General features: G+C 29.5%; 1 protein-coding gene across 3 annotated transcripts; it reads right to left on the bottom strand.

Annotated features, from left to right (window-relative positions):
- Nucleotides 1–1,705: 1,705 nt before the first annotated feature.
- On the bottom strand, nucleotides 1,706–9,498 carry LOC129976312 (zinc finger protein 569-like). Of its 3 annotated transcripts, none has more exons than XM_056089814.1 (3): nucleotides 9,313–9,498; nucleotides 8,049–8,145; nucleotides 1,706–3,303 (listed from the first exon to the last, which is right to left on the bottom strand). In XM_056089814.1, the coding sequence occupies exon 3, from the start codon at nucleotides 2,820–2,822 to the stop codon at nucleotides 1,761–1,763; it is 1,062 nt and encodes a 353-aa protein (XP_055945789.1). In that variant the 5' UTR covers nucleotides 2,823–3,303; nucleotides 8,049–8,145; nucleotides 9,313–9,498; the 3' UTR covers nucleotides 1,706–1,760. The 3 variants fall into 3 exon arrangements, with proteins under 3 accessions (XP_055945789.1, XP_055945788.1, XP_055945790.1); XM_056089813.1 differs by having other exon boundaries at nucleotides 9,317–9,498; XM_056089815.1 differs by lacking the exon at nucleotides 8,049–8,145 and having other exon boundaries at nucleotides 9,317–9,498.
- Between the last annotated feature and the right edge of the window lie 12,030 nt (nucleotides 9,499–21,528).

Here is a 21,528-nt window from a genome sequence, read left to right as displayed (position 1 = left end):
GTCATCCCATAGTGCATTGCGATTGTAATTAGAATGAGATGTGACGCTGAACTGCGAAGCCGCGCGCGTAAATGTCTTGTCTTCGTATTTGTGCTTGTTAGTGTGTGAATGCGATTATTAAAAGAAATGTTCCTAAAAACATTCGACCTGTTGCTTCCTGCATGGATCATAATAATTTATATACCACCACATTGGCGCACAACGTGGGGCCCGACGAAAAAGAATTTCTGATGAAACGAAAGTGATGTCGTCCCGACAATCACAAGAAAACTTTCTCGCCACCACATTGGCGCCCAACAAAAATGGATTTTTGATGGAAACGGTGAAATGTGTCGTCCTGACACAAAATAGTTTTTCCCATCCCGGGAATGGTTCATCATTGTGTTCCAGTGAACTGAGAAGAATTTTAAGAATTTTTATGATGATGAATGGGTTTATTTGTCTGTTTCACCCCTTTAAAGACTTTCGTTCAGTAAACGTTATTCTGTCTGAATACAAAAAACACAATTGCCCAAATGATAGAAATCGTTTTCAGATAATTTTTTTAGAATTGCAAATAAGACCTTTATTTCGACTTTAAGAATACATTGTGAACAGAGACATTGTGATTGAGATAAGATCATTTTAATAAAATCTATCATATTTTACAATTCCAAATATTATGAATGTTATATTATGAAAGAAATTCTTGATTTCGTTGTTATAATAAGATTATTTCTTGAGTACCAAGTAAAAATACTATAATATCTGATTTAAGGAATACCACTGATTCTTTTGAGAAATGTCTTTGATGTAATTTATTGAAATTATATCTTTTATATAAGAAAAATTTATCATATATTTTTAATTTTATTAAAAATGATTTTAATAGATAAGCTATAACCTCAAGGAAGAGCTTTATTTCAATGAAGAGGACCAATGATTCAGTTTAAAGATATACCAATATGGAATAGTTAAGGATTTCTATATTATTTGCTTAAAATTCTCTGGATTATTTTTTGGATAGTATGCGATTTCTATTTTGATAATTGTTCAAATGATTATTTAGCAAGATAACTTATAAAAGCATTATTTTTATTACTACTGACATATTTCAGTAACTCATAATAATAAAATAGTATTATATAAAAATACTAAAAATAAATATAATATTAAGAAATAATTTCTTCGATGTTAAGAAAATTTACAAAATACTCAGGAAAAAAACTAAACACTCAATATATGAATGCACTATCAACTAAATTTTATAAAAAAAAGGATCATTTTTTAAAAAATTCAATAATAATTATGTCTTATAGTGCACACACTCACTTCATTATGAAGCAAAATTGAAAAGTAATAAATCAGTTAAACAGTGTAGGATGTTTGTATAAATTTTAGTTAATTCTTTTAATGATTGGTATGAAACAGAAACTGCTATTTCCATATTCTACTAGTCAATATTTATTTTATGAGAATTTTGAATAGTTAGAAGTTACAGCAATCATTTTCTCTTTTTGTTAGCATTATTTAAAATTATTTCTCGATTATAAATTAAACTATTATAAATGAATATATAAATTCAACATTGAAATTGCATGAACATTAATTGAAATAAAATAAAAAATAATAAAACCATGAGTGCTGGTCAAAAGGAAGTTAAGATAATTAGAGTGAATCGTTCATAAAAAAAATCCATAAATTAAATAACTATTTAAAGCAGGCACAAATTTAGTGGGAATTTATTTAAATTACTACACAGTATCAATTATTACTTTGTATTATTTATGCGAAAATACTTTATCGCACACATTATTAGCATATGGATTATCTTTCGTATGTGTCCTTAAATGTATCTTTAAACTTCTTTTGTAAGAAAACGCTTCACCGCATACCTCACAAACATACGGTTTCTTTTTCGCATGCGTCCTTAAATGTCTCTTTAAATTTCCTGCCTCAGAAAACGCTTTACTGCAAAGCTCACAAACATATGGTTTCTCTTTCGTATGCGTCCTCAAATGTGTCTTTAAACTATTTTTGAGAGAAAACGCTTTATTGCATATCTCACAAACATACGGTTTCTCTTTCGTATGCGTTTTCTCTTTCGTATGCGTCCTTAAATGTCTCTTTAAATAATTTTTGTGAGAAAACGCTTTATTGCATATCTCACAAATATACGGTTTCTCTTTCGTATGCGTCAGTAAATGAAACTTTAAACTATCTTCGCGAGAAAACGCTTTATTGCAAATCTCACAAACATACGGTTTCTCTTTCATATGCGTCATCAAATGTGTCTTTAAATATCCTCGTAGAGAAAATGCTTTATTGCATATCTCACAAACATACGGTTTCTCTTTCGTATGCGACAGTAAATGTATTTTTAAACTATTTTTGTGAGAAAACGCTTCCTTGCATATCTCACAAATATACGGTTTCTCTTTCGTATGCGTCCTTAAATGACTCTTTAAAGTTCCCAGTAAAGAAAACGCTTTATTGCAAACACAAACATACGGTTTCTCTTTCGTATGCGTCCTTAAATGTGTCTTTAAATTTCCTTTGTGGGAGAATACTTTACCACACACATTACAAGCGTATGGATTATCTCCTGTATTCAGATAATGTACTTTTAAATGTACCTTCAAATTTCTTTCGTGAGAAAACGCTTTACTGCAAACCTCACAAACATACGGACTCTCTTGAGTATGCGTTCTTAAATGTGTCTTTAAAATTCCTTTGAGAGAAAATACTTTATCACACACATTACAAACAAATGGTTTCTCTTTAATATGCGTCGAGACTTGTGGTATTATATATTCCTGCGTAGAAAAGACTTTAGTACACATTTTGCAGAATTCTTTGGTAAGCTTGTATATATTCCAAATTTGAGTGCTTTGATTAGAAAATATTTTATATAGTATGATCTACAGACAGGCTTTTCTTTCACAAGTGTTAGAATATGCCTCGCTACAGCATGCTTTTAAGAAAATCTTTTGCAACACAAGTTAAATCTGATTAAAAGTTTTCATCATGTTAAATCATAAGTATCTGTGAAGCTAAGCAGAAGTATCTATTAGATATGCTGATATTGTGCATGCTATATATTTTTTTAATTTTTCAGAGAATTACTTGCTTTTTTTGCATATATAACATAACTTCTTTTCTAAATCATTGAGTAGATGAGATAGCAAGCCTTGTTGAAAAGTACAGAGTTAACTGCGTATATTTAACCCTAAGGAAGCAGGAATTGTTAAACTTCTATTGTTCATATATTTAATCTTGATGATTTATAGGCAATATTTTTTCTCTGTTCGTTGGTTCCGTAACCTAAAAAAGATAAATTTTATTAATCTTTGCACCTGAAGTTAAATGTTCAAAATTAATAAAATTACAAGCCTACAAAAATTAAAAATATTTTGACAATGTATTATAATTTATCATAATATATATATTGTGTATATAACGCTCTCTGCAATATATCTTTAACACCCAACGTATTATGCTACTTATTTATTATAATGTGTATTATAGATGAAACATAGAGTACTTTCACGTCTTAGTTATAAATAATTGTGTATAAATATGAAAAAAAAAAAAAAAAAAATCAATCGAATCATCAAGAAGTCAATGCCACATAGAATATTTTACTAAAAATTCGCTTTAAATATGTTAAAATTAGGTTATGCATTTAATTAAACGTACACATAAAGAGAGCTACAGAAATAATAATGTAAACAAGTAATATATATATATATATATATATATATATATATAAATAATTAAAGTCAATTCCTACTTACGTCAATAAAAAAAAATTATTTTAGTTACTGTTTATTAAATAATTACAATTAATATAAATATGTATATACATATGACAGAATTACAATATTAAGTGGTAAAAATATTTTAATTGAATTCCTACTTATTTTCATATATTATTTATATATATCTTATATTATTTATGATCGGGTGTCGCGTCAGTAATCTTAGAGCTTGGCGACATTGGCGATCAAATAGAAATTACTGGACAAATTTAATTAATTAATTAATATATGGAAAAAAACTGTATTAACATCAAGTGTCATCCATTACAAGATTTAAAAAATGTCTTTGAACTTGAACGGATGAATAAAAAGTATTTTATTAACGATTGAGAATTTGAACAAGATTATATACATATATATATATAGGGAGAGTATGTTGTAAATGAAGTAATAGCAATTGAATTATAGAGAAAGAAATAGTTTCATAATGTTTTCTTCACATAGAACACTTGAAAGAAATTTGATAGTTGGAGAAGAAATAACACATCCTTTAAACTATTAAAATCCCGTTTCATAAGAAATAAATGAAGTGCATTATATATATCTACTTAGAATAAAAGAGAACGAGCATGTGGGAGTTGGCATGCTACAGGATAAATTGTTTGGTCAAGGAATACGAAATTTGGCACAAATATTGTTTGGCAGGTTAGAATATGCACCAAGTAATGCTTTTTTAAAATTTTAATTAATTGAAAATATTAAAATTTAGTTAAATTTTGGTATTTCTCTTGCTAATTCTCAACATTATTATTTTGTTAAACTGATTTATGAAATATTTTAAAATAATAATATAAAAATTTTCTTTTCCACGATACCAATTTGTTTACCGTGCAACCCCCCCCCAACAATACGTAGCGACTTTTTTTTTTTAATGGTTTGATGAAAATAATTTTTTTTAAAATCTACTTTTCATCAATACATTTTGTGTCAAAGGAAACAATACATTTTGTTGCAATATCACGGAAAATGCTTTTGTTTATTACTTGAGTAGCGTGTTTGAGAAATAACTAAGCGAAGTTACAGTACGACAAATGTTAGAAAACAAATGAAGCCAAAATTAGTAAAACTATGATCGTATGGAACTTCATACACAACGAACAAAACAGAACATTGATTCTGAAATAACACGGTTGTAATGGCTGCAGGAATTCGGTATATAAGATATTGTGTTGAGAAAATCAAACATTAAGTAATGCATAATGAATTGGAACGAAATATAGCCAATATTCTCTACGAGCCAGATGGTCGTCAAAAGAGGCTAGTTTGACATAATATCTGAAGGAGTTCTTATATTAGAGCAAGTGTCTTCATCAAATTATAATTATCATCCAAAAGAAAATACTTATCATATTCATCAATGATATGCAAAGTATCTTAAATTGATTGATGTTTTCTCTCAGTACTTTGCGTACAATGAAATTCACTACTCGTCAAAAGTATTGCAAGTAAGAGAAATTTCACATTTTTTTAAGAATGAAGCCCTTAAAAGTAATATTTTTTTCATTAAAAGTAATATTTTCTAGTATAAATGTGGTGGAGAAATTTCAAGCTATTGTGTCATCCATTATCCAAATATGAATTGCAAAATTATTCTTTTTTTGTGCCAGCTCTCTGGTGAACAAAAATATAAATATTATATTCTCCCACAATTTGCAATTAAAGAAATACCTGAGATCTGCCCATTCAAATTGGTGCTCCTCTTATTTATATACATGATGAAATAAGTATTCCAAAATACATAAATTCAGGAAAAGGCAGGACACACGAATTCCACATTTTTATTTTTATGTAATCTTGGTAATGGGTTTGAATGGTTCAAAGAATTTATTTTTTTCATTTTAAAAGACTGACAAAGATCAATTTTTATGATAATGAAATAAAGCTCCTGCAACAGCAAAAATAAATAAATAAAAAATAACAGGAAGAAGAGAGAAAAGATATCATTATAGCTTAGAGAAGATTGTTTTTTTAACTACATCTTGGTAAAGAAACAGTATATGGACTCAGTTCCCACCAGATAAGCTAGTAAGTTGGCAAAAAATCTTCTGTAATATTAAATCTACTACTTATCTTTTCAATAAGCACAAGTTAAAATTTTTTTGCTGCACGTCTATACCTCATAAAACATTTCTTTAGAAAAAAATGGCACGTTCATCCTTAAAGGTTCACCATTCCTGCTCTATACCAATCTAATTCTTAGGCTCTGTCTTTTTTTAAGTGGTCATTTTTGCACTTTTTTCTTCATGCACATTGTCAGAAACAAATCTCACCTCTCCTTTGGTATGATCTCTACAAAGTTGAAAATAACTAATTTTAAGATAATTTTACTCCATTCTACTCTATTTATATTTAAATTATTTTAGCATATTTCAGTATTTGTAAAGTACACTTCTGACCTTTTAAAGTAAATACATTTTGTTTTTCATGGTGATCATCTAGTTTAAATTTTTTAAAAATGCATACAAGATAAGCCGAAGATGGTACCACAATGCAATAGAAGCAAATTAAAGATAATTATAATTTTAAAAAATTGTAGTTAAAATAATCTTTAGCTAATTAGCACATTTTAGAACTTTTAAAAAAGGATTTTGTACTATATGAAGTTAGTATGTTTTGTTTTCTCCTGATGATAAATCAGTTTAAATTCACAAAACAATGTATACAAGATATGGCAAAGATTGTGTAAAAAAATAATAATAAATAAAGCACATGGTAGAGATTTTCCACTAGTTTGTATCAAATCAAGCTGAAGAGCAGAAGATTTTTCAAATAATAACATATTTATCACCTATAAAAAACATACATTAGAAAAAAATTCAGCTTCTTAAGAGCTGAATTTAATTCCCTTAATAGAATGCAGGAATACATAATAATTTTTATAATGAAATACATATTGCATACATTAATACTGCAAATTCTTACAAAAATAAACATTACGAAAAAGTACAGGCTCAAGTTCAATTTCCTAATGTTTATCTTAAATTAGCCTAATTACTTTATTCTAGAATTTTCTCTTATTCCCTGATGTAAATTATATTTTTTCAATTAATTATTTCAAACAGGCATGTAAAAAGTTGTTAACACTGTGTTTCCCGCACCACAAACAAAGGGATAATAATTACAAACACCCACTCATTCCTTTCAAAGTTAATCATGATTTCATTTTCTGAATTGGCATGTGTCAAAGAAATTCTATTAAAATTACTTAGTAAAATCGGTTTCCTCATATGATTAGTTGTGAATGAATACATTCCAACTTCAACCCATGTACAAACTTTGCCTTCCCATAGAAAAATAAATTGAGATTTATTCTAAGAGTCATCTTTTTTGGATACGCATCTGACAAAATTATTTTATATATATATATATATAGTTATGTTTTCACAATTTATGTTATTAAAGATAAGAAAAGAAATCCAAAAACCAAGACAAAAAAACTTATTGTAGAGAAGTGAATCAGAGCGTTATTAATTTCATATTATCATACAAATATCAATGTATCTACAAACATCTACTATCATTTTATATCTAGAATGTTATCAAATTTTGATGGCATAAAAAGATCAGAATTGCTCAAGAAATCTCAAAAGAATTCAACCATATTATTCCAAATACACACAACTTTATGTTTTAAAGCAGTGATTTATATCAAATGTATAACAAATATTGATGGCAGAAAAAATAATTTGCAGGTCAATCTTTCTCAACTTCTTCCTCCTTCCTCATCTCCTTCATTTAAGATGTCAAATATATATGATTTCTAAAATTCTTAAATTTGGATTCCTTGTTTTTATTCTCTTAGAAATTAGACAGATTAAAATTAGATGCCATATAACTAATTCTATTATTCTAGCAGACTGAAATGAAGTACTATATTGCAAAAAGTTTTACTATTTTTCACAGCAAATTTTTATAATTAAGAGAGTTGCTATTATATTACCTACTCAAAAAATTAATACTCAATACTTTAATAATTCAATCACTGACAGGAGAACATGTAATGTCTGATAGTTCTTCTGAAAACTTCATAATAGTTTGAAATTGATAGTACTTTAACTTAAGCAGTTTTTTTCAAAAACATATGTGACATTTCACACTTTGAGGAACCTATTTTAAAACCTCTTATTCCGAACATCATTCGAGCTTAGTTTCTTCAGCACACTGGAATGCATGGGTTTCTGTTTCAAAAATAAAAAAAATTATCTTCAGCCATAAAAAATCCATAATGAAAATTCATAAAAAACCTACCTGTCCCCAAATCAATCTGTGTGAGCATTTTTAATGAACAAATTAGGTGCCATGGATATTGATTCAATCACATTTGGCTTCTGAGAGTTTTTATACACTAAATCAAAAGAAATTTGCATTATCTTAAAAATAAATTTTATAAGAATATGCACAATAGGAAATGAGGTTTTAATGATATAACTGTTAATACTATTTTGATGAATAAATACTTTTCTTTAAATTAGGCTCTTTATCTTCAAAGAATATTTATTATGTTTCTTAATTAATGAAACGGAACTGTCATATTCTACTTGACAGATATTTTCGGTTTCATTTCCACTGATAGCCTCAGCATGCGAATTATTTGGGGACAATTTCTTGCAAAATATAATCCTAGTTATTATTATTGCAGCTCTTGCATCTTTATAACATATTTTAAAGACATACAAGAAGCCAGATTAAATGATTTTCTCATGCTTAGAGAAGAAACAAGACATTAAAAGGGCCTCTGAGGAAACAACACAATTGTTTGAAAGGCATGGAACACTAACCCCTTCGGCCCTTACTATTCCAGAATAATCAATGGTCTATTTTCTGCTGCGACTAGTAGTTTCTTACAGCAGACCAGTTAGAACTCTTCCATGTTTTGGATTCCTAAATAATTTTTGAGTTTAAAATACATGCATACATTTCTAATTTACCAGTGGATTATATAAAACAGTATAAATAACATTTCTGACATACATATAAGTACTTAATACATTTTATTTTTCTTACATTCAGTAATCATTCTATGCTTTTACATGTTGGAATCTATGTAAAATGCTTAAAATTATAATATGAATAGGCAATATAGTTAGTTGAAAATTGAAATTTATACAACATAATTTCAAAACAACAGTAGGAGAAAGAATGTAAATAAAAAATGGTGTGGCAAAAGTAACCATTGATTATTTTTCTCATTTGCCCATTCTTCTACGCCTATATGATATATTTTTATGGCGAATAATTTTATCTAATTATATATCTTACAAGAAAAATTTGTATTGGCTTCATTTTCAACATTAGTTGAAATAAGATATATATATATATATATTAGATTCTCAAAAAAAAAAAAAAAAAAAAATACAAACAATACTTCAAGTGCTTTTTATTTACTGAAGAAGCAAGCACTAAATTTTCAATATAACAATTATCAGATTTTAGCCATATATCACGACTTTTAATTTTTCAAAAAATAAGCTTTTTCAAATAGAAAATGAGTTTCGAATCTATTAAAACTTACTTACAAATATTTCAAAATTAAGGAAGGAAGGAATGGAGGTTTGTTTTCCGGCATATGCCCCTGAACGGATTCTTAGCTTGTTCCGGGTTAACAAAAGCAGAACACGAATATCACAAAAATTTTAAAATCTGCCAGAAGCCACAATCAAAATTAAGAACAGAAGTTCGATTCAAACTACAGCATCCATTATTACCGAAATAGACACTTTCTAGAGATCGGCCAGACCAAGTCAACCTAAAATGAGTACAATCACAGCGAATCTTACAAAAGCATGAGGCTGATGTGAGCTTCGCTGTGATTGGACTCTTAAAGGTTAATATGAGCCTGCCTATTCCTCCATTTATTGCTTATGTTTACACTTCGAGAACCACATGCTAACCTTTGCTCTAAATATAATAAATTCGGGTTATCATATAAGAATATTCTGGTTTCTTTTTAAATTCCTCTGTAATCTTTCTACTGAGTTTTAACAATGGCATATAATATGCTTTCTGAACAATGTTTATACATTCAGGATAATAAATGAGTATGAAAAAAAAAAAAACTTACTTGTAATGTTTATTTAGGGCGAAAACTTATTGCATACTTTTATTTTCTTGTTTACTCATGATAGAAAAATCGTGATAGTAAATATATATCAAGAAATTGTCATATTCTTTTTTAATCAGAAGTGAAAATTTATTACGTATCTTTATCTTTTTGTCTACTAATTATGGACGCGCATGAATCTTTCTAATCAAGAATGAATTAACTTTTGAAGCCTTTAAAAAATATTGTCTTATAATATTCCACCTTCCATGCTTACTATTTTCATCAATCACCATGTGTTTTCATTTAATGACTAATACTCTAACTGTATATAAATATTATTCACTTTCTTTAGACTTTGCAGATATCCAAATTTGATAGTCTTGACATTTCTTTCTTTTGCTTTAACCCTTAACTGATGACGTGTGGTCTGTGAGACCATTAGCGATGGATTTTCTGTCACCCCTATTCAATTTTTAGCTCAATTGTATAAATTGACCCTGTAGCTTCCTGTTTTGTGACCTTCAATATGCGTGCACTTTTTCAACTGATTTCAGCAGATGCTTTTTAAAATAATTCAGTTATTTATTTCTTGGAGCTCGGTCTCTAAGACCGCATCTCCCTGTTTGTGTCCTCTAAGACCGCATCTCCCTGTTTGTGTCCCAGTGATAAACAAGGCTTAGCAGGTGGCGCTAAAACTTGGGCTCCGAAATATAATCCAGTTTACTGATCCTGTTATTTAGCACTGCTCCAGACACTTTTAAATGAAGCAGAAAGTAAGTTTAGTGATAAGAATAATTGTACAGAAGAGTTTTTCGGTGAAAATTCGCATTCAACTAATTCTGATATGCATGTTCAAACAAAATTAATCTTTCCAGTGATAATATATTTTGAAAAATTTATAAAATATATTAATATACCAAAAGATATATATACAGAATTTATAGGTTGAATTTTATACTAGTTCTTAACCTGTTTGTTAAAAATGCCCCAGAAAACCGTGCTATGAAAGTCACACAACCCGATAAAAAAAGGTCCAATTTTACCCATTGTCATTTTTTTTTTTTTTCATATAACTGTTGAATTTTACATTATATTGTCTTTTATGTACCTTCATATAATGTAAAAATAAATATGATTTAAAAAGTAATATGCTTTTTCAAGAATATTATTTATTGCAACGTGTAATTTGAGGAAAAAATGTATGTTCCAAAGCATTTACTTTTTTCAACGATATATTTTGAAAAATTTCTAAAACATATCTATATACCAAGAAAAATATCTGCAAAACATATTGGCAGTTTTACATACTGATACATTCATTGGAAAATTTAATTTGAGTGAAAATGAAATGCGTTCTCGTAGATCGCACCTCCCCAGTTAAGTCCTAAAATTTCACCTCCCCAGTTAAGGGTTAAATTCTTTACTCTACTGAATTTACTTTTATGGTTAATTTCGTTAGGAGCAATTAACCATGTTTGTACTTTGCTAAATTAACCGAACAATTTTTTACATACTGAACACAAACTAGGTAGACCGAATTAAAAGAAAGGTAGCAAATTTGTTTGAGGGAAATAATGATGCAAGAAGCAATGAAAAACTAATTAACTTTTTGTGTGATTCTTTCTTATGAAGTATAAGCAAAATGATATAGAAAAATCATTTTATATGCGAGTTAATTTTTTTATTGTGCATTTTACATTTTAAAATCAACTGAATAATCTGAACATGTATTTTCTTCCTTATATTTAGATAATGTTGGAGAATTATTGGAGCAAGTGTCATTAGTTGTGAGGAAATTTTTTATATCTAATTCTGAATGGATATTCTCTCAATATTTTGCAATGAGGCTCAAATAATTGCATATATGATTTTCTTTCATTTATTAAATAATTATGAATTTCAATAATAAATAAAATACAAAAAATGATATGTTTGAAGAAAACCAGTTTTCAGTTGTATTAGGTATTTATATATTTACCACATGCTAACAATTAATTGCCAAGGATCATTGCTCATAAATTCTTTCATAATTTAATCTTGACTATAATCATCAACAGCATTAATTTAAAAAAAGGGCATCTTTTATTTTTTATGAATACTAAATATAAAAGTTATTTAAAAGCTGTTTATAACATATATAGTTATTTGTCTTATAATAAAAATGTGAATACAAATTTTGAAAATTTTAATATTAATATTTGAAATGGTTCTCAGGAAGAAAGATTGGCAAAAAATGTATGTCATTGACTATTTTAACATATTTATCACATACATTTGGTAAATAAGATTCAGATTTATAAGTAATTTTACAGTTATTTTTTCTGTATAATTTTACATGGTTAGTATGATTTTTAATAGCCAATCTAATGTTCCAAAATTTTCTATAATGATTATTATATATTACGGGTTCTGGTACGAATTTACCATAAGTTTAAGCTGGTTCATTTCAATTTTTTAATAAGTGGACTGTATTCTTATTTAAAATCAAACGACAATTCGAAAGCCAACTTTTTATTTCATCGAGGTTCGACGACCCCGCAATGACTACTTCGTACGAAACTGTTTTGCAAACTGATCCCATGTCAGCAGGGTTACAATAATTTTATCGCTGAAGCCAAGCTAGCGTATGTTTGCTATATTCTTTCCAAAAAGCGCCAACAAGGCGGTAACATTCCGCCCCGCGTTGCGTATTTATGCAACACAAGTTACAATTCAAGATTCAAAGTTATAGTCAACATTATACAACAAAATAATTTTTTTTCGAGTCCAAACATGAAAATATATATAAAAAAAAGACATCGATATATAAATAAGTATGAAGCATAAATGTATAATTAAATATGTAAAAATAGAAAATAAACATTTGAATATGTACAGAATAATATACAGTTTTTTTATGTACAGATTAGAAAATCAAGTCTGAATGGGTAGGAGGCAAATTTTAGAGATTGGTCTTTTAAAATAACCATTTTTAGTTTTAACAATTACAACACGAACTTTGCCGTCCTGTCCGGGAATAACTTGCTTATTCTTCCAAGACACCATTTAAGAGGTGGAAGGTTATCCTCCTTTAGTATAACCATATCATTTTCCTTTATATTATTTTTTGAAAACCGCCATTTTTTTCGGTCTTGCAAATGATTTAGACAGTCAATCGACCAGCGTTTCCAGATTTGTTCTACTATTTTTGTCAGTCTTTGCCAACGGGTTAATTTACTGTCTAGTTCATTTATTACTGAAGGCTCTGGGATAGAATTTATGGGCCTCCCTATTAAAAAATGGCCTGGAGTGAATGGTTCTAAGTCCGAAGCATCGGAAGATAAAGGTGAAATAGGTCTTGAGTTTAGGATGCCTTCTATTTGAGTAATAACCGTTAAAAATTCCTCATAAAATAATTTTGCATCAACAACAGTTCTTTTTAGATGATGCTTGAAGGACTTAACTCCAGACTCCCAGAGTCCTCCGAAATTAGGGGCTCGTGGGGGAAGAAATTTCCAAGAAATATTTTCCATTGCTAAAAACCTTGATAAATTTTCATCAGGAGAATGGACAAGTGAAGCGAGTTTTTTCAATTCTTTGTTGTCTCCTATAAAGGTTTTACTATTATTATTAAATAAGATTGAGCATTTCCCTCGACGTGAGAAGAATCTTTTCAGGCAAGCAATAAATGCTTGTGATGTAATGTCAAAAACTTATTTCAAGATGTATAGCCTTAGTAACTAGGCAAACGAAAATAGCTACATACACCTTATGTAAATTACCCTTTCTTTAATTTTTGTACCTTATGAAAAATGGACCGCAAAAGTCTACACCTGTGTTAGAAAATACAGGGTTGGGATTTACTCGCTCTGGAGGTAAATTCCCCATTAATTGGTCTAAGGGAGTAGGTTTGCACCTAAAACAAGTTATACAGTTACGCACAACCTTTCTTGCGATATTTTTGCCTCCAATGGGCCAAAATTCTTGTCCAACAAAATGTAATAATGATTGAGGTCCTGCGTGAAAGTTCTTTAAGTGATAATACTGGAAAATTAGAGTGATAATTTTGTGCTTTTTAGGCAGTATTATCTGATGTTTATGATTATAACTAACATCTGCATGAACCAATCTACCACATACTCTTAACAAATTGTCTGCACCTAAAAAAGCATTTAAAGGACTTATAGGACCCTTCTTCAAAGTTTCTCCGTTTTTTAGGGCCTTTATCTCTTTATAAAATTCACTTACCTGAATAATCTCCATTAATTTATTTTTTTGCTCTTTCCAATTCACTATTTGTGATTGGACCGGTAACTTTTGTTTTATTCTTAATATTGAATAAAAACATGCAAATAAAACTAAATACACGAATTAATTTTACATAGTCATTACTTATGGCTAAAAATTCCTCAAGAAATCAAATATTATTTACAGAAGATAAACTAATGTTTGACTGTAATTTAAGTTCAGTCAGATATTGTTCATCTGAAATTACAGACTCATCAAGTTCAACACTAGAATAATTTTTAGAGTCCGGTAAATAGTCAGGACCCCCCCAACATAAGTTGCTGGTTAAGAGTTCATGAGGGTTCAAACTTCTAGATATTATATCTGCAGGATTAAGTTGGGAAGAAATATGTTTCCAATGGAAGTTTTCTGTTAGAGTTTGTATCTTTGGTACCCAAGTAGCAACAAAAGTTTTTAGTTTATAGGGAGGTGTCTTTATCCAGGCAAGTGCAATTGTTGAATCTGTGTAACAGATTGTTTCACTGATTAGCATCTGAAGAGAAGGACGAATTCTTTCTGTCAACTGCGAGAGAAGGAGACACGCTGACAACTCCAAACGAGGGATCGAAATTATTTTATTGGGAGCGACTCGATTTACTGGCAATGAGTTTATTGACAGCTGTGCCATCTTCCATTAAAGACTTCATGTAAACTTCCGCTCCGAAAGCAGCTTCAGAAGCATCAGCATAACCTACTAAAATAGTTCTTTCATAAGATTTTGTCAAGATATGTCTAGGAATTTTGAGATTTTCGATGACTTTCAAAGATGTCACAAAATTCGACCATTCTGGCTGAATTGACTGAGGGAGAGTATCTTCCCAGTTCAATTGTTGGATCCATAATTTTTGCATAAAAATTTTGGCCTTTGTGATAACAGGACCAACGAGACCTAATGGATCATACAAACGAGCGATAACGGACAACACATCTCTTTTAGTGTAGAAAGGCTTGATCTTTAAGTCTACCTTAAAGAGAAAATAATCTTCTTTTGGTTGCCAATTCAGACCCAAAGCTTTTACTGAAGAATGTCGATCAACGAGAAAATATTGTTGGTTAGCTTCCTCAGAGCTATTATTTAGGAGTTCAGATGAATTTGAAGTTCATTTATGAAGCTCCATGCCACAAGTTTGTAGCATTTGTATCAACTGTCTTTGTAATTCCTGGGCTGCTTCTAAAGTAGCAGCACCCGAGACAAAATCATCCATATACACATCTGTTAGTGTAACTTGCGAAGCTAACGGAAATTTTTTCGCTTCATCCAAAGAGAGTTGCTTCAAACAACGAATGGCCTAGAATGGAGCCGATTTTGTGCCGTAAGTGAAAGTTAAGACAATAAGTAGTTGGAAACTCATTCATATTATCCTTCCATAATATTTTTAGCAGATTTCTTTGTGATTCATCAATTAATATTTGACGGTACATCTTCTTAATATCTGCCGTAAATGCGTATTTATAAGTCCTAAATCTAGTCATTATTTCAAAAATATTTTCTTTCACTGCACCGGCAAGAAGCAAATAGTTTAAACTTTGTCCCGATGTACTAGGGACAGTGGTATTAAATACAACCCTTAATTTTATGGTTGAGTTTTCGGGTTTGTAAACTCCATGATGCGGCTAATAATACTTCCTTCCTTTTAATCCTTCACACATGTCATTATTCACTTTTTCCATATGACCCAAACTTTCATATTCTGCAATAAATTCTTTATATAAATTTTGCATCATGGGATTCTTATGCAATCGCTTAACCGTTTGGGTAAGTCTAACGTTGGTTAAGGCTTTAGAATCACCCAACAAACCTTCTTTCATCGGCATTTTGACTACGAATCGACCATCCTTATTTCTAGAGTTCGTTTCTTTAAAATGCGCCTCGCAAAATTCTTCTTCAGTACTAAGAACAGTATTTTCTTCACTAATATTTTCCACTAACCAGAATTTTTCGATTACTTTTCCTATATTATCATTTCGAGAAACTAAACTACATAAATTATAGTACATGGCTCCTGATTGTTTGTATTTACATAGCCACCAGCGACATAACCAAATACAGAATTTTGAAATATTACTGAATTTAGAGATGAACGTATTTGTTCACCCTTAACAATTTCAAAGAGGGTTTCGGCACCCAAAAGGGCATCGATTTTGGAACTCCTTGTAAATTCCAGATCTCCAAGCATAACCTGTGGAATTTCTAAATTCTCTAAATTAACATTTGTTGCCGGAACCATATCCGTAATTTTATCTATTACAAAAAGGTTTGGGATAAAAAGAAAGATCCATTACAATTGGCTATATTGGCAACAGCCTCATATTCAATCGAAGTAGAAATTCCTCCCAATCCAGAAACCGATGTTTTTATTTTTTGTCTTCGTAAATTCGCATTGTCAGCAAACTGCTTTGTTACAAAATTTGCCTGAGAAGCACTATCTAGTATTACTCTAGCTCTCGAGAAGTGGCCATAAATATTCTGAATAAGTACTATTGCAGTTGCAAGTAGAACGCTTTTATTTTTTATAAGTAAGCAGGTAGAGGAAATATGCTGTGAAGTGGCCGAAGTCACATCTGTTGGGGATAAGTCAGTTCTCGGCTCCGAAGGAATTGCTTCAGAATTAGTAACATTTTCTCCTCTGATCGAAGGTTTGCTATGTCTGTGCAAGAGATAATTATGATTACCATTGCAGATGTTACACAAGTACTTAGATTGGCGACAAAAAGCTAATTTGTGCCCTGGTTTTAAGCACAACGCACAGAGGGAGAGATTTTTAACCATATTAAAACGTTCCACAGCATTTAAATCAAGAAAACTTTTGCATTTATAGATAGGATGATTTGCTGGTAGATGACAAACAGGACACTTTGATGAAGTGTCATTTACTTTTGTTACTAAAGTATGTGGTTTAGAACTTTGGGAAATAAATTTCGTTTTTGGTGGTTAAACGATATTACTTTGCAAATTTTCTAAAATTTGACATCTTTTTTCAATAAATTTTATAAAGGTATCCCAACCAATTAGCTCATTTGACGTCAAAGTCATTTCAAATTGTTTACGCGATATTTTATCTTATTTCTGCATAACAATATTAATCAACATAGCTTCACTTAGTTTATCCAAATCTAAATTCATTAATTTTAGAGCTCTTAAATGTTTATGTAATTGATCAACTAATGATCTTAAATCTTTAGCACTTTCATTGTGCAACTTTTCAATCGAAAATATTTCATTAATGTGAGTATTAACAATAAGTCTTTTATTATCAAATCTATCTTCCAAAGCTTTCAAAAAGGAATGAAATATATCGTCATTCGATATCATCCGAGCCGCACTTCCAACTAAGCATGATTGTAAATAATTTGCGACTCTGAAAGTTGTTTGTTAGAAGAAATTGACGAATCAAATTGAGCTTTAAAAATGTTCCATTCCTCAAAATTACTCGAAAATTTTAGTAATGGGATTTCTGGCAGCTTGATATTAACATCATCAGATTTATTAATTTTTGCATTCCCATTTTCATGCATGCAATTATTAAAAAGTTTTTTCAAGCTTACCTCCAATTTTAGGAGATCCGAGTCGATATCCTCGAAACTATTTTCAATTTCCACTAAATCTTCATCCTTTTTCACAACTTTGTAGTAGACTTGTCTTAAAAGTTCAGACTGTTGATTTAATTTACGCACTTTATCCAACTTGACTTCAATTTCTTCTATTTCAACATCCTCTAACTGCTGATCCTTTATTGACGTTAATAGTCTAGTTATTTGCTAGTATATTATTGGAAAAATATCATTCTTCATAAAAGGAGTTTAAAAAAAACTGTTACTAGAGTTTTTAATGAAAGCAACTCAAGAAAAATAATTATAACTCGATAAATATTTCGAATATTGACAACATCTTGGTATCGTTTGAAAGCTAAAGGATCAGAGAACATTATTAAGCAATAAAAAAGAATTCGATATTTTGAACGATTTTCGAAGTTTTAAGTGTGTACATACACCTTAATTTTCTTATCTTTTATTTTCTACGGATTAGGTATCACAGTGTAAAATTATTACTAAAATTTCGTCTTTCTCAGCTGATTATCTGTTTCTGTAGTTGAAGGGCTAAATTATTACTTATAATATAAAGGGTGAACAACTGGTCACCGAAGGCGGTTAGTTTCTTTTAGGCTAAAAGAATATCTATCAGTCTTTTGTTTATTTTATGAAAAGGATTAATTTTGAATAATATTTACCTCCAACGTCGAATTCTGATGCTATATTGTAATTCTTCTTTTCTGCTTGACTCAAAGACGGCAATAAGGAGCGGACCCCCCATCCTTTCCATCAAAAATGTCATTGCTGAAGGTCAGTACCTCCATTTTAAAAATGTCAGATCACTTAAATTGATGAGAATAATATTAATGCATTTTTTTCTAAATTAATAGAAACATTTTAAATTCAATAGGTTGTAAATGGTAATTGAATATTTAAGTAAAAATTCTTTGATTATTTTTCATTTAGTTTTCTTCCGGATTGAAATCTATCAGAGATCCATACGGAATCTGTAATGCAAGCTGAAAGAGACCGTTTTTTTTTTCTTCTTCTTTTTTTCTAAAATAGTTGAGAACTGTTTGTGGAATAGTATGATTCAGTTGTCTCCGTTATTTATTCAAACTGATATTATCAAAATAGACAAATTTTGAAATATAGACAAATTATCGCAATTTAAAGCAAGAAAAGTGACATTTTCATATTTGTATGTCTTTTCGATATCTGTTTCTATGTTTGTTAAATTTTATTTTCAGATTTTTTTTTTTTTTTTTTAGTATTATATCAAAAGTATAAATTTATTGCGACTTATTATGCACTTTTGTACCTCCCTCTAAAATTGAATTGAATTTTGTCTTTATTTCAAATTATCAGAAGATAAGCTAGATTATAAAATATGCCATTTGAGTTATTGAAAGCTGATATTGTTTATTTCACTTCGAAGTTCAGAAAGAATATAAAAATTTCTCATAATAGTAATCTGTTTATAATAAAATTTATTATAATTCATAAAAGAATGTGTGCGTGAACATAAAAATTTAGTGACTGTAACATATAATGGTTTTTTGGACTCAGGCCCCATAGGCAGGTAGATTTTACAGGAATAATGCTTTTAAAAGTCACGACGAAACTTGCCATTTTACAAAGAAAAATGAACTGATTTTTTGTGCAGTATCTAATTGCAATCAAGGCATTTATAATCTATGGCATTTACATAAACATCATAGTGCTGAGCATCAAATTCAGAATGTCAAATCATTTTCTTTTGATTCTTATAAGAACTTTAAGATTTTGTTAGAAGCTGAAAGCCCTTCTATTTAGGCTTTTTTCCGGAAATTGTGGCGGATTTGCGATGAGCGAGGATAGAACCTGGGACCTTACGGTTCGCAGCCGTGTAACATGACCACAATACAAAACCAATTGCTCGTGCAGCGTAGCTGTTAACTGGCTTATAAGCTTTCATTACAAAATCAACAGGCAAAAAAGTTTTTGGTGATAGAACATTTCATTATTATATTTGCCAATTTTTTTATCCCTCGTATCTGTCAAAGATTCAATCAAGAGTAGAACGACATGCTAGTCGTAAAAATAGAAAAAATTCCCTTTCCATCTAATTTGCCCACTTAAAATTTGTGTTTGTGAACATAAAAATTTAGTGACTGTAACATATTATACAGCTCATAATCATTATATTGGATATGAGAATACAAGATGCCACTCACTTAAAGAAAGTTCACGTGATTTAATTAAATGATATTTATTGTTATCATTTCATGTTTTGAAAATAGTAAGCTTAATTCATAGTGCTGCAGGTTGACGGGATAAAAGAAATTTCTGCCCAACAAAAGTTTTTGTTTCTCTGAAGACTACACAGTCTTATGCAAGGCATCGACATAATTTAGTAAAGCCAATTAATGATGCTATGTCTGTTTTCTGTACTGAGGAGAAGTTAAAAAATGAAAAATGTAATCCCATTTTAATTTTCAAATTACAAAAGTCAGATACTATCTTTGGACCTTCTTTGGATAGCTTACCAAATCGTGAAAATTCTTTTGCATTAGGTTTTCAAACTGGAGCACAAAAAGACGTGCTTATGAAACACTCCCATAAAATCTTTTGCATTTTTTTCTTCTTTCATTGCATGTGCAAGCTGAGTATCCTGTTAGTATTCTCCAGGGATATCCTGTTGCACATTTTATTGCAAGTTATTTAGATTTTCGTACATTGGTGGCTTTATCTTCCAATTTATATTATCGAATTCCTAATTTGAAAGTGAATACAGGCATGATTGATGATGATGGTTTTACTTTTAATTCTGCATTTGGTCGAGGATATCAAGCATCTATTGTGTCAGTGGCTTGTATACCGTGCTTGGAAAACGCAGTTGACTGTTAACGTCCGTGATAAACGTCTCCGTATGAATTATTAAATATAATGAATGAAAAGTCTCTAAAAGATTTTGAATATATAGCCTCAATTTTCATTAGAATATATTTATATGAATGCCGAAATTTATTTGGTTATTTTGTAAAAAATTATTCTGCTAGAAAAGCATTATGGGCTACCTGCTATACACAGTTTCCACATGGTGACACCAATACAAATAATTACTATGAATCGTTTCATAATCAGTTAAAATCTGTATATTTTGAGCGTAAATTCATTAGGCGCATAGGTGAGCTAATTTCAACTCGTTTAAAGATGGAAACAGATAGGTTTTTAAAGTATTCTTCTATTGTTGTAAATAATGTTCCATTAAATTCAAATTTCTATAAAACTATTGAAGAAAAGCATGAAATGTGAATATAAATTCCCATTAATGATATAGTTGAACAGGGTGATCAACAGTTAATAAATTTATAGACAATAAAGGGATTAGTATACTCAGTAAAAAAAATTACAGATGTTTGCCATTTATTAGATCATTGCTGTTTTAAATGTGCCGATATTAACTGTGCAGTACTATGTAGTCATTTGTATGTGTGTTCTTGTGAAGACAATAGTAATCTTTACAAGCATATTCATAATAAACATTTATTATATTCTGAAATAAAATCATGCATAACAGATGATTTTTATGCCGTTGAAAATGAAAGGAATGCACAAAGAATTGACCTCCAAATCTTAAATTTGGAATTGAAAAATAATATTTCGTCTGAATGTTTTAACACAAAAGAAGAAGACCATATTTATAGAAAAAAAATAATTAATTAAACTGTGTTAAAAATCTGAAAAAAAAGAAGAAGTCTCTCATAATATATGAACACTATTTTTGGACTAGTTTTTCCTTATCAAATTTAATTTGGAGGCTATATTATTACTTGCATTTGCTTTTTTGGTGAATTGGATCTGAAAAACTCTGTAAAATCAAGGTAATTTTCATTTTTTATTTAA

Source organism: Argiope bruennichi, chromosome 7 (genome assembly GCF_947563725.1).
Source record: "Argiope bruennichi chromosome 7, qqArgBrue1.1, whole genome shotgun sequence".
Taxonomy (NCBI): Eukaryota; Metazoa; Arthropoda; class Arachnida; order Araneae; family Araneidae; genus Argiope; species Argiope bruennichi.
The sequence above is the reverse complement of the archived record's forward strand: the minus strand, read 5'-3'. Positions and strand labels throughout refer to the sequence as shown.

Excerpts from the sequence above, each read along its gene's own strand:
- LOC129976312 (XM_056089814.1), bottom strand. The coding sequence starts at position 2,822 with ATGTGTACTAAAGTCTTTTCTACGCAGGAATATATAATACCACAAGTC.